Source organism: Aythya ferina, assembly GCF_964211825.1.
Source record: "Aythya ferina genome assembly, contig: HAP1_SCAFFOLD_37, whole genome shotgun sequence".
NCBI lineage: Eukaryota > Metazoa > Chordata > Aves > Anseriformes > Anatidae > Aythya > Aythya ferina.
Window position 1 is genome coordinate 266,879 of NW_028181461.1, and position 13,566 is coordinate 280,444.

Genomic DNA, 13,566 nt, shown 5'->3' on the forward strand with positions numbered 1-13,566 from the left:
CATCTTTGTGGCCCTCCTCTGGACACCTTCCAAGAGATCCACATCCTTCTTGTGCTGGGGGCCCCAGGCCTGCACGCAGTATTCCAGGTGGGGTCTCACAAGAGCAGAGTAGAGAGGGACAATCACCTCCCTCTCCCTGCTGGACTTCCCTTTTTTAATGCAGCCCAGGACATAGTTGGCTTTTTGGGCTGCAAGCACACACTGCTGGCTCATGTCCATCTTCTCATCCATCAGGACCCCCAAGTCCTTCTATGCAGGTCTGCTCTCAACTTCTTCTTCTCCAAGTCGATATGAATACCCGGGATTGCCCCAGCCCAAGTACAACACCTTGCACTTGGCCTTCTTGAACCTCATTAGGTTCTCATGGGCCCACTTATCCAGCCTGTCCAGGTCCCTCTGGATGGCATCCCTTTGGTCTATTGTATTGACTGCACCACTCAGCTTGGTGTCATCTGCAAACTTGCTGAGGGTGCACTCAATTCCGTCATCTATGTCGTTGATAAAGATGTTGAAAAACACTGGGCCCAAGACTGGCCCCTGAGGGACACCACTTGTGACTGCATGTCATGATGACTAGCATTGCTTTATTCAGCTGGTTTTCCAGAGGGCCATACCTCCAATGGGAAGTGACCCTGAGACTCTATCTGTCCCACTGGACATGATGGCACCCTTAGGTAACAGCTTGTGGCACTTGGGCTCATTCAGGTTCATCTCACCACACCCACACCATGTGTACTCTCATACGGACAAGGCAAACATGGACTCCTGATGCAGTCATTTGGTGTCCATAGCTGGAGGAACAAACCACCTGTGAGAGCTGGGGCGAGAGCTCAGTGCTGGCAATGGTGGTTGTGGGGGGCTGCTCTGGGACCATTGTCCTGGGGCAGGATCTCCCAGGGTGTCCAGGGTGTTTCCCAAGGGTCCAGACCAACCCCTGCTCTGCTGGTCCTCCCTGTCTCTGCTAGGAGGACAACACAGCCCAGACCCTCCCCAGTGCTCCAAAATTCTCTGACCTCTTCACAGCCTAACCCAGCCCAGCAGAACAGCCCAGGCTGGGCTGGCCCCACAGCAGCAAATGAAGTAGGGGAGGTCAGTGGTCGTGTCTCTGATGCTGCAATTAACCTTCCCTCCTTTCCCCCCTGCCTCCAACCCTTTTCTCTCCCCCAGGAATCCTGCAATCCCCAGGCCAGTGCCACTCCCCAGCACAGCACACCCAAACTCTGCTGGCCCTGAGGCTCCTCAGACAGCACCACTGCACAAACACAGCACCCTGCTTTTCTCCCAGGACATCCCATGTCCCCCTGTCCAATGTGCCCACAGCCCCCAAGCTCGTGGTGCTGCTTTGCAGAGTGAGGGGGCTGTGGTGTGCGGGGCCGTGGGGGCACTCCGCAGGGCCTTGCTGGTCAGGCTGGGAAGGCAGAGTCATCTGGTGGGGGGCACTGCCACTGACTGCCTCCCACACAAGTGGTTCTTTGGCCATGGAGGGTACACACTGATAGCCGGCCTCCTTCAGAGTCAGAGACTCATGGAATACATGTAGCCCAAGCTGGGAGGGACTCACAAGGATCATCAAGTCCAACTCATTTCCAATGTCAGGAGAGATTTTACGGTGATTCAGGTGATCCAGTCTATGAAATTTCACCAGAGATATAACAACCAATTAAGCAGACTGCTTTCCCTGTGTCTGCTGTGTTTCCTGGAGTTGCAGAGCTCTCCTTCACCTGCTTGCACCTAGATTTAGCATCTTGTCTCTGGGTCACTTGACCTTGGACATGGTCATACTCTATGAGCTCTATGGCCTGCTGACTCCCTGGCACATATTGTCCCTGCTAGTCCACTGGATTCTCCTGGCAGCTCCTGCATCCCTCCAGAAAGATGCCTGCCTGCCTTCAGCCCTATTGCATGCTCTGGATCCATTCTAGTGAAGCCACCATCTCTGTGGGTGCCAGGCACCAGAAGGCAATTGCAGAATCAGCCCTTCTTGCCTAAAAGCTCATCCCTGGTGATCAGCTGATCTCATGCCCTGAGCGCACAGAGAAACAAGCAAAGCAAGAAGCCTCCTTTGAGTCCATTCCTTTGCAATATCCATGAGAGCAGCTTTGGGAGAAGAGCTGAGCCTTCAGACACTGCCCCAAGCAGATCCCCATTTATGCTGGAGGTGCTGGTACAGAGCCAGCTATGTTAGAGAAGTGCCCCTGGCCTGTCCCTGCCTGTGGACACAGGACTGCCCCACAGCAGCACAGTGAGCAAGCAACAAGAGCAATCAGTCCTCACAGCAACACAAGGGCTCTGAAGGAGAGCATGGGAGGTGAAAAGGAGAGCAGCTTCCACCAAACCAATCCCTGGGGTTTCGTGGCAGTGCTGCTGTGCCAGGACTCTTCTTCCTTCCATCTCTGCGCACAGCCAAGTGCCCCTGCAGCTCCACCACAGGTCTCTGAGGAAGGATCCGTTTATTTAAATATATCTCAAACACACTTTAAATAAACCTTGTTTCCACCAGTTTTCAGAGTCACTCAAGACAGGTGGATGTTTACATGGAAGAAAATGAACAAATCATTTCATTTTGGACAATATTACCACAAGATATGAAAAGCAAAATAAGGAAAAAAAATACATCTCACCTGGAATGAGTTTTATTTTGAGTGATATGAGAAGGAAGATAGACAGTTTATCGCTTCTGAAAAACAGTCATGAGGTTCCACACTGCATCCTTCAGCTCCTGGTTCCTCATGCTGTAGATGAGGGGGTTCACTGCTGGAGGTACCACCAAGTACAAAAGAGCAAGCAAAAGATTCAGGGACTGGGAAGAGGACATGGTGGGGGACTTCAGGTAGGCAAAAAAGGCAGTGCTGAGAAACAGTGAGACCACGGCCAGGTGAGGGAGGCAAGTGGAAAAGGCTTTGTGCTGGCCCTGATCTGAGGCAATCCTCAGCACAGCCCTGAAGATCTGCACATAGGACAGCACAAGGAAAACAAAACACCCAAATGCTAAAACAGCACTAACCACAAGAAGCCCACCCTCTCTGAGGTAAGCATCTGAGCAGGAGAGCTTGAGGATCTGGGGGATTTCGCAGAAGAACTGGTCCAGGGCATTGCCTTGGCAGAGGGGAAGGGAAAAGGTATTGGCAGTGTGCAGCACAGCATAGAGAAAAGTACTGCCCCAGGTAGCTGCTGCCATGTTGACACAAGTTCTGCTGTCCATTATTGTTCCATAGTGCAGGGGTTTGCAGATGGCAACATAGCGGTCATAAGCCATGATGGTGAGAATATAAAATTCTGCTGAGATGAAAAAGACTAACAGAAAGGCTTGGGTAGCACAACATGCATAGGAAATGGTTGTTTGGTCCCAGAGGGAATTGGCCATGGCTTTGGGGACAGTGGTGGAGATGGAACACAGGTCAAGGAGGGCGAGGTTGAGGAGGAAGAAGTACATGGGGGTGTGGAGGTGGTGGTTGCAGGCTATGGCTGTGAGGATGAGGCCGTTGCCCAGGAGGGCAGCCAGGTAGATGCCCAGGAAGAGCCCGAAGTGCAGGAGCTGCAGTTCGCGTGTGTCTGCAAATGGCAGGAGGAGAAACTCAGTGGGGATGCTGCTGTTGGACATTTGATGCCACGGGGACCTGCCCATGGAGGAAAAGAGTGACAAGTTAGGGAAACCCCGCTGCTTCTCTCACAGAAATCACCATTCTCTTAGCTTGCATTTCAGCTATGGAAGTGACACTGCAGGGCATGTACTCTTAGCCTCCTCGTTGTGTATCACAGTCCAAGACACAGGCTTTTCTCCTCTCCTGGAGGTCCAGCTGAGGAGGAGGTGGCCCAGGAGGTGACCTGCCCAGGTCTGTGCTGCCTGAAGCTGGCCCTGCTGACAGCTGCTTCCCTGTCCCCACAGCTCCTCCCTGCCATTGCTCAGAGACTCCATCACATCCACTGTGTGCTCAGCTCTGCGCTGCAGACATCCCCTGTCCCAGGATAATTTTCAGGGACAATTCCCCATGTTCAGTGGGTAATGAGCAGCTCTGACCTAATAGGAGGTAAATAGAACTGGTGAGTCAGGGCATTCATAATAATGTAGAAATAAATTTGCATCTCCTACTGCCACCCAGCAAAGCAAAAGTAGAAATTTCAAAGGAAAGAATGCTTCTCCTCAAGAATCCCTTGCTCTGACCTCTTAGTTGAGGAGTCCTCTCTGATGTGTTTTCGGTGTCCTGTAGAGCTCTGAGCAGCATGCCCCAGGAAGCAGCCTACCACAAGCAGCAGGACCCTGCCCTGTCCTGCCCTTGTTGGGGGGCTCCTTCCACCCACAGTTTCTCCCCACAGCACCCTGGGCAGCTCCCCAGGCAGGCTGAGTGCTGAACCTGGCAGGCGGCAGAGGCCCTGCCCCGGCACACAGCCCCTGGGGCACAGCAGGGACCCTGCTCTGCATGCCACATGTACAACCTGTATCTGGCCCTGTGAGAAGGAACCCTCATGTCCTGTTCCTCTGTTATTTATGACAGATAATCCATGCTCTGGAGCTTCTCATTCTCCTCTTCTCCAAAGAAACTCTGACAGTCCTCCTGAAAGCTCCCACAGGCTGTGGGATTTGCCAGCAAATCTGGAGATGGCAACAGGAACAACAGCTGTGTTGCCCAGCAGCCAGAGACTTACCCCGTTCAGGGCTCTGAAGATTTCTCCCGCAGTCAGCTCTCAGCATCCCCCCCCCACACACACACTGCCTTTAACATCTCCCTCCCTTCTCTCAGCCACTCTTGTCCCCTGCAGGCAGTGCCCCCAGCCCTGCTGTGCTGTGCAGAGGATCTGCTCCTGGGCAGAGCTGTCTCTCTGCAGCACTGCCCGCTTGCCAGGAGCTCCCATTGGGCCCAGGAGCCCAGCCCAGCTCATCAGCACAGGGACCTCTTGACAAGTCCCTGGGCCTCCAGAGGAATCAACTTTGAAACACACCGAAGTAAACATTCATGCTGATTCCCTCCATTGGATAGGGGACAATGTCCTTTTTCATTTCAGAAGAGGTATGATGTCCAAGAATCACTTTTTCTATATCCTGGTTTTAGTCAGAACTAAACTCTCCTGAGGGAAGAGTTTCAGCTGGGTCATTCAAGGCATCTCCTTCTTTATTTGCAGTCCAGATGCTAGAAGGGGGCTTAGTTGCCTCTCCCATGCCTCACACAAGCTCACAGGATTTGGGATTCCTCTTGCCTTGTTTTAAATATGCACAAATCAGGAATCTGCATGTTAGCTGCTTGTCTCAGCTCCCAGCACATTGAATGAAGACAGAGGCCAGGAGGAAGCTGTTCAGATGCAGACACCAGGTGAAAATGGAGGTGCCAGAGAGACATTAGAGTAATATTTGAAGTGCCAAATCCCTCTGGGCCATAAACGGAGATTTTATTGATGTATGTTCAGTATAATATAGTTGTAGCCATTTCTCAAGAGCAAAGAAATAAAAAGCAAGCTATGACTTGGTTGCAATAACTGAAACATGGTGGGACTACGCTGATCACTGGACTGCTACAATGAATGGCTATAAGCTGTTCAGAAGGGACAGGCAGCACAGAAGGGGTGGTGGTGTGGCTTTTTATATTAGAGAGTGTTTTGATGTTGTGGAACCTGAATCTGGGAATGATAATGTTGAGTACATATGGGTTAGGGGTAGCGGAAAGGCCAACAAGGCAGGCATCGTGCTGGGGGTCTCTTATAGATCACCAAACCAGGATGAGGAGATGGATGAGGTGTTCTACAAGCAGCTGGCAGAAGTTCCGCAATCACCAGCACTTGTTCTCATGAGGGACTTCAACTTTGCAGACATAGCCTGGAAATGCAATGCAGCTCAGAGGAAGCAGTCTAGGAGGTTCCTGGATAGTGTCAAGGATAGCTTCCTGACCCATTTGGTTAGTGAGCCTACCAGGGGAGGTGCCCTGCTAGACCTGGTGTTCAAGAACAGAGAAGGACTGGTGGGAGATGTGGTGGTCAGGAGCTGGCTTGAGCAGAGTGACCACGAAAATGTAGAGTTCTCTATTCTTGGTGAAGTCAGGAGGGGGATCAGTAAAACTGCTGTCTTGGACTTCCGGAGGGCAGACCTTGAGCTCTTCAGGACACTGGTTGGCAGAGTCCTTTGGGAGACAGTCCTGAAGAGCAGAGGAGTCCAGAAAGGCTGAGCACTCTTCAAGAAGGAAATCTTAATGGCTCAGGAGCAGACTGTCCCCACATGCCCAAAGATGAGCCAGCATGGAAGAAGACTGGCCTGGCTGAACAGAGAGTTGTGGCTAGAGCTTAGGAAGAAAAAGAGGGTTTGGGACATTTGAAAAGAGGGCAGGCCTCTCAGGAGGGCTATAAGGATGTCACGAGGCTGTGCAGGGACAAAATTAGAAAGGCCAAAGCTCATCTGGAGCTCACCCTGGCTACTGCTGTTAAAGATAACAGAAAATGTTTTTATAAATACAGAAACACAAAAAGGAGGACTAAGGAGAATCTCCATCCTTTACCGGATGTGGGAGGAAACTTAGTGACAAGAGATGAGGAAAAGACTGAGGTGCTTAATGCCTTCTTTGCTTCAGACTTTAGCAGCAAGACCAGTCGTTCTCTGGGTACCCATCCCCCTGATCTGGTGGAAGGGATGGGGAGCAGAATGTGGCCCTCATAATCCATGAGGACATGGTTGGAGACCTGCTATGGCACTTGGATGTACACAAATCAGTGGGGTCAGATGGAATCCACCTGAGGGTACTGAGAGAACTGGTGGAAGAGTTGATCAAGCTGCTTTCTATCGTTTATCAACAGTCCTGGCTATCAGGGGAGGTGCCAGTCAACTGGCGACTAGCAAATATGATGCCCATCTACAATGAGGATTGGAGGGTGGACTCAGGAAACGACGGGCCTGTTAGTTTGACTTCAGTACCAGGGAAGCTCATGGAACAGGTTATCTTGAGTGTCATCATGCGGCACTTGGAGGACAACCAGGCAATCAGGCCCAGTCAGCATGGGTTTATGAAAGGCAGATCCTACTTGACGAACCTGATCTTCTTCTATAACAAAGCGACACACTTAGTGGATGACGGAAATGCTGTGGATGTGGTCTACCTTGACTTCAGCAAGGCTTTTGACATCGCTTCCCACAGCATTTTCCTGGAGAAACTGGCTGCTTGTGGCTTAGACTGGTGTATACTTCATTGGATTAAAAACTGACTGGGTAGCTGGGCCCAAAGAGTTGTGGTGAATGGAGGACTCTGCTAGTGACCAGCAGTTGGAGGCCGGTCACTAGTGGAGCCCCCCAGGGCTCAGGACTAGGGCCAGTTCTCTTTAGTATCTTTATTGATGATCTGGATGAGGGGATCGAGTGCACCCTCAGTAAGTTTAAAGATGACACCAAGTTAGGGGTGTGTTTCAACCTGCTCGAGGGTAGGAAGGCTCTTCAGGAGGATCTGGATAGGCTGGACTGATGGGCTGAGGCCAACTGGATGAAGTTCAACAAGGACAAGTGCCGGGTCCTGCACCTGGGACACAACAACCCCAAGCAGAGCTACAGGCTGGGAGATGAGTGGTTGGAAAGCTGCCAGGCGGAGAAGGACCTCAGAGTATTGGTGGATAGTCGGCTGAATATGAGCCAGCAGTGTGCTCAGCTGGCCAGGAAGGCCAATGGCATCCTGGCTTGTATAAGAAGCTGTGTGGCCAGCAGGTCTAGGGAAGTGATTGTCCCCCTGTACTTGGCTCTGGTGAGGCCGCACCTTGAGTACTGTGTTCAGTTTTGGGCCCCTCGCTACAAGAAGGACATCGAGGTGTTCAAGAGAGTCCAGAGAAGGGCAACGAAGCTGGTGACGTATCAGGAGAACAAGTCCTACAAGGAGTGGCTGAGGGAGCTGGGATTGTTCAGCCTGGAGAAGAGGAGGCTCAGGGGCAACCTTATCGCACTCCATAGGTGTTTCAAAGGAGGCTGTAGCGAGGTAGGGTTTGGTCTATTCTCCCATGTGCCTGGTGACAGAACGAGGGGGAACAGGCTGAAGTTGTGCCAGGGAAGGTTTAGGTTGGGTATTAGGAAGAACTCCGTTCCCAAAAGGGTTGGTAGGCATTGGAATGGGCTGCCCAGGGAAGTGGTTCAGTCACCATCACCGGAGGTCTTTAAAAGACGTTTAGATATAGAGCTTAGGGAGCTTAGGGATATGGTTTAGTGCAGGACTTGTTAGTGTTAGGTTAGAGGTTGGACTCAATGATCGTGAGGTCTCCTCCAACCTAGAAATTCTGTGATTCTGTGACTCTGTGAGTCTGTGTCACCATCCTGCTTCCTGTTATAGCCTGCTGGGCGTAGGTTGGGGAGATCTTACCTGTCCTGGAGAGGGTTGGCAGCTCTTATCCCAGCTGATTTCTCAAGGGGAGAGCGGCAAGGAGTGTGCTGTGTTTTTATGCCATCGCTGTGTGATTCTGGCTGAAATAGAAGAAGCCCCAAACACAGAAGCATCCCTCTCTAAGCATGGGAAGCCCCTGCCTCTGTGCCCGAGGGTCTCCAGTGAGTCACCGAGGCTGTCAGTGTCCCGTCAACCTGATGGAGTGGTCACTCCCGTCCTAACCAGATCGTGTCACCGTCCTGCTTGCAAATAGAACCTGCTGGGTGTGGATTGGGGCGATCTTACCTGTCCTGGAGAGCGTTGGCAGATCTTCCTCCCAGCTGTCTTCTCAAGGGGAGAGCGGCAAGCTTGTGCAGTGGTCTGGTTCCATCGTTGTGCGTTTCTGGCTGAAAGAGAAGCACCACGAGACAGAGCAGCATCCTCCTGAGACCACAGGCTGCCCTTGCCTCTGTGCCCGACAGTCTCCAGCGACTCACCAAGGCTGTCATTGTTCCGTCATCCTGATACAGCGGCCACTCCCGTCCTGATCCGATCGTGTCACCGTCCTCCTTGCTGTTAGACCCTGGTGGGTGTGGACTGGGGCAAACTTACCTGTCCTGGAGAGCGTTGGCAGCTCTTCCTCCCAGAAGACTTCTCAAGGGGAGAGCAGCCAGGATTGTGCCATGGTCTGGTCGAATCGCGGTGTGATTCTGGCTGAAAGAGAACAAGCACCAAACGGAGCAGCAGCCCTCTGTCAAACAGGCAGCCCCTTCCTCCATGCCCTAGGCTGTCCAAAGCTGTCCCTGTCCCATCATCCTCATGGAGTGGTCGCTGCCCTCCTGGCCCGAGCATGTCACCTTCCTGCTTGCTGTTAGAGGCTGGTGGGTGTGGGTTGGGGTGATCTTACCTGTCCTGGAGATTGTTGACACCTTTTCCAGCTGACTTCTCAATGCGAGACTGTCCAGGAGTGTGCCATGGCTTCATTCCAGCACTGTCAGTGTCTCCAGCTGTAATAGAGGAGGCGACGAACCGAGCAGCCACCCCCTCTCAGCACTGGAAGCCATTCCTTCCTCCTTGCATGAGGCTCTCCCAGCCTCACACCAAGGCTGTCCATCTCCCATCTTCCTGATGTCCAGGAGATGTTCCTTGTAGATTAAATGTGCCATATTCCCACTTAGCGTAGTGACACCGTGGTGGGGAATGGCTTGGGGCTGTCTTATCTGTCCTGGAGAGCGTTGGCATCTTTTCTGGCTGAGTTCTCAAAGCGAGAGAGGCCAGCAGTGTGCCATGGTCCAGTCTCATCGCTAGGGATGTTTCTGTCTGAAAGGAAAAGCACCAAACGGAGCAGCATTTCCCTCTAACCATGGGCATCCCCTGCCTCTGTGCCTGAGGGTCTCCAGCGACTCACCGAGGCCGTCCCTGTCCCCTCATCCTCATGCAGCGGGCACTCCCTTCCTAACCCAATCGTGTCACCATCCTGCTTGAAGAGAGAGGAAAAAGAAGCTGACTCCCTCTGGTTGAGGTTGTGTCTGGAGCGGACACTTGAGCGGGAGGAGCAGGCAGCCGAGCAGCCTCCCCGTCAGCACGGGCAGCCGGTACAGGCCTGCCCAACCGCCCAACCGCCCTTGGGGCCAGCATTCCGCAGCCATGGCCGTCCCCAACGCTTTGTGTTGTGCCAGCCTGGGCTTTGCTCTGCCCTTGCCCCGCAGGGTGCAGCAGCCTGTGGGTTGCCATGTTCTTCAGCTTGCTCTCTGGAAAAAGGCACGTGTGGCTAGAAGCATGCCTGCTGTTGTAATCCAGTTACATTTAACTGGAGTTAAAGCCACTTGGAGGCCGGTCACTAAAGGAGTTCCCCAGGGGTCAAGACCAGGGCCAGTCCTCTTTAATATCTTTATCGATGATCTGAATGAGGGGATCGAGTGCACCCTCAGTAAGTTTGTAGATGACACCAAGTTAGGTGCGTGTGTCGATCTGCTCGAGGGTAGGAAGGCTCTGCAGGAGGATCTGGATAGGCTGCAACAATGGGCTGAGGCCAACTGCATGAAGTTCAACAAGGCCAAGTGCTGGGTCCTGCACCTGGGGCACAACAACCCCAAGCAGCGCTACAGGCTGGGAGATGAGTGGTTGGAAAGATGCCAGGCCGAGAAGGACCTGGGAGTATTGATGGATAGTTGGCTGAATATGAGCCAGCAGTGTGCTCAGGTGGCCAAGAAGGCCAACAGCATCCTGGCTGGAATAAGAAGCAGTGTGGCCAGGAGGGCTAGGGAAGTGATTGTCTCCCTGTACTCGGCTCTCGAGACTCTTTTCTGAAGGGGAAGCCACAGTATCTCTTGTCAAGTGTTCAGAAATTGTACTGATACATAACGGATCATTTCCATATCCTGGAAATATCCTCTTTCCATATCCTCTTGGACTTTTTCTTCATTGCTCTGCTGATCTAGACATAGTTCTTTCTATATCTCCATTTGTTCTTATTTCAGCCCACAAATAATTAGATTCCATTTACTTCTGAGCAAGATATATCTCACTGCAGAAAGAAAGGAGTTCTCCAAGTAGCAAACGGATTACACAAGAGCTAGCAAGGTCCACCCTATCTATCAGTCACTTCTGAACTAACTAGTGATGCACTGCTTCCCATGCTCGCTATCACATGATACAGCAAAATAGAACCACTTCCACGCATCAAAGGCTCATCTCCTACAAACAGGGATCGCTGTTATTTATGGTTCATGTGTTCAGTCATGTGTCAAACACGAACATCTAGATTCCAAGATCTGTGTCCACGCTGATGGGTTCACACGGCACTCTCAGTCTTACCATCTGTTCCATAAATCCTTAGAGCTCTTTGAAGTATGAGGCCCTCACCCTCAGACTTCGAAGTATATTCCCATCTGCATAAACACATATTGCTTAAATCCATCTCCCTGCACTGTGTAGTTTTACTGTAATATAATATGGTGGATTTTTTTTATTATTATTATTTTTCTTAATGGAAGGCTTAGAAGCAGGTGTTTTACTGACAGGAAGAATGAAAAGACGTCCCAGTTTTTCATTCCCTCGACAGCAGGTCAATCTTCATCAGCTGGCAGAATCATAAGAGCTCATGCAGCTCACAGAACTGCAGTGAAATATGTCTCCGGCTAGCTAGACAAGAGAAGGTTGGTGTGCAGATGTAGACATGGGTTATAGGTAAATACATCAGAAGAAGTGGGAAGCAATAGCTGTAAAATAAGGCAACTGGAGAGGAACAGCTGACAATAGGACATAGTGAAAGTGAGAAAGGAGGAAAGGAAGAGCGAAGCTATAAATCTGAGTTACGGAAGAATAACTTTTTCCTCTGGCTTTATTCAACTAAGAAACACATAGTTTTGAACTGCGCTTTTCACAGATTAGGAAAAGTGGTAAATCTATCATTTAATCAGCCATTTGGATAGTTAAGGTGCTGCCCTGTGTTTAGGCAGAAGCAGCTGGAGTGAAGATTAGACTGGTTCAAAACAGGACAGGGTGTAATTATTTCAGCCCTCTGAGCCCAGATTTTTACTTTCCCTGGGCAGCTGCAAGATAGCTAGAGAGCAGCTCTCTGCCATTTACAGATAGATAAGTGATTGTTTTCCATTTCCAAAATTCGATTTATTTTTGATTAATAAGCATCCAAACTCTTCTGTATCACCCTATCTCTGTCAGAAAAGGAGAACAATGAAGAAAAAAAAGGGGGGGGGAACGACGACACGTGGTATAAGCAACCCAGACAAGTAAATCAATATTCCAATTCTCAACCAGACAAAAGTTCAAAATACTGAAAGGGTGTCAGAAAGCTTCCAGGAATTTTAGCCCACACTGAAGATATTGGCACCCAGAGAGGACTGACAGCATGAGTGTCTGCTGGACAAAGAAATTACTAATCACGTGCGTCTACCATTTAAGTAACTTTCAAAGGGCAATCTGAATAAAGGAGGCAAAGGATTGATCTTATAGGCTAACTACTGGTATACTGGGTCAAAATCCTCTGTGAAGAGAAGTTTGAGGTCTCTTACCTAAGGAGAAGGCTTAACAACCCTTAAAATTACGCCAAAAAGTAATGTTTTTAATGCCATGGAATCTTGTCCAATCTTTATGACTTCTCTACGGCTTTCTTCCTGCCTTCTCTTTTTTTTATAGTTGCCTGAATATTTACCTGGGTGAGTTACGTTGCCCTACTAGCATTAGCAAGATTTGATTATGTGCTTAAAAGTTGATTCGGATTTTGTATCTGTCCCATTTTTTAGTGATCAATACCCACTTGTTTTGAAATACTGTTGTTGATGTTTATGAAAAGACTTATTTATTGACAAATGGTGCTCCACTGTGTCTAAGGACTTCCAGAATGCTTCAGCCTATGTGTCTTGAATAATGTTTTTTAGACTATTAGAAAGCTCTATAGCACATTATCATTCATTAATGGAAACAGCATCCAGGTGCATTATAATAAATAAATATTGTGTTTATTGTATTTATTTGAGTCATATATCAAAATTCTGGAACCTATAATGTTACAATGCACACATGCTACTTGATCTCCGCCTACTATATTTTACCACCAGCAGTTATTGCCATGAATACTGCACCAAAAATACAAAAGAGTTGCATGAACTCTATCATACAGGAAAATTAAATATTATGTTTTCTATTTTAGAAGTGTATCTGATTTTAAGCGGCACTTAGGCACTCACTCTAAGAAATTTTTAGTAGGAAGTGTGTGTGCTGTAAAGCTTTAATAGGATGTAAAATGCTTCATTAAGCATTATCTAACATGTCTAAACCAAAATGCAGACTAAAGATGTGGTACTTTGGATGTTATTATAATTTCCCCTAGCATCATATGTAGAATTACAATCCCAAGTGATTAATTTCCACACTTAAATGTCAGCAGAAAATGAAGTTCTAAGTTTGATTTCAGAATATAAATATACTGCGGTAGTGGAGAATAATTAAGGGCTTGATGTTCTCGTGTACTTTCTTGCAGATGGTTGGAGTCCTGTTAACTGAACCATAGGCTCCACATGGGAGAATAGGTCTGCCCAGGCAGACTGTAGTGCTCATGTCTCAGGCCTTCAAATGCACTGGTGTTCAGACCTTTAGGACTGCCTTTGTCTCCATTTCATAATTCTTTGGGCATAAGGAACAGAGTTTAAAAAAAGACTGGATTTGGAGACGTGGCATTTTTCAGGCTCAAGACTGGCGAACTATCCCTGATTAAACTGGTGTTTTTCAGAAA

At 49.5% G+C, this 13,566-nt stretch overlaps 2 protein-coding genes across 2 annotated transcripts in view; one reads left to right on the forward strand and one right to left on the reverse strand.

Moving 5' to 3' along the window:
- LOC311428280 (olfactory receptor 14A16-like) overlaps positions 1 to 13,566 on the forward strand; it is a gene marked incomplete at both ends in the record, with an annotated part of 42,971 nt that overhangs the window by 13,164 nt on the left and 16,241 nt on the right. The window lies entirely within an intron of this gene.
- On the reverse strand, positions 2,669 to 3,601 carry LOC311428235 (olfactory receptor 14A16-like; the record flags this gene model as incomplete). Its single annotated transcript, XM_084539773.1, has 1 exon — positions 2,669 to 3,601. The coding sequence occupies one exon, from the start codon at positions 3,599 to 3,601 to the stop codon at positions 2,669 to 2,671; it is 933 nt and encodes a 310-aa protein (XP_084395899.1).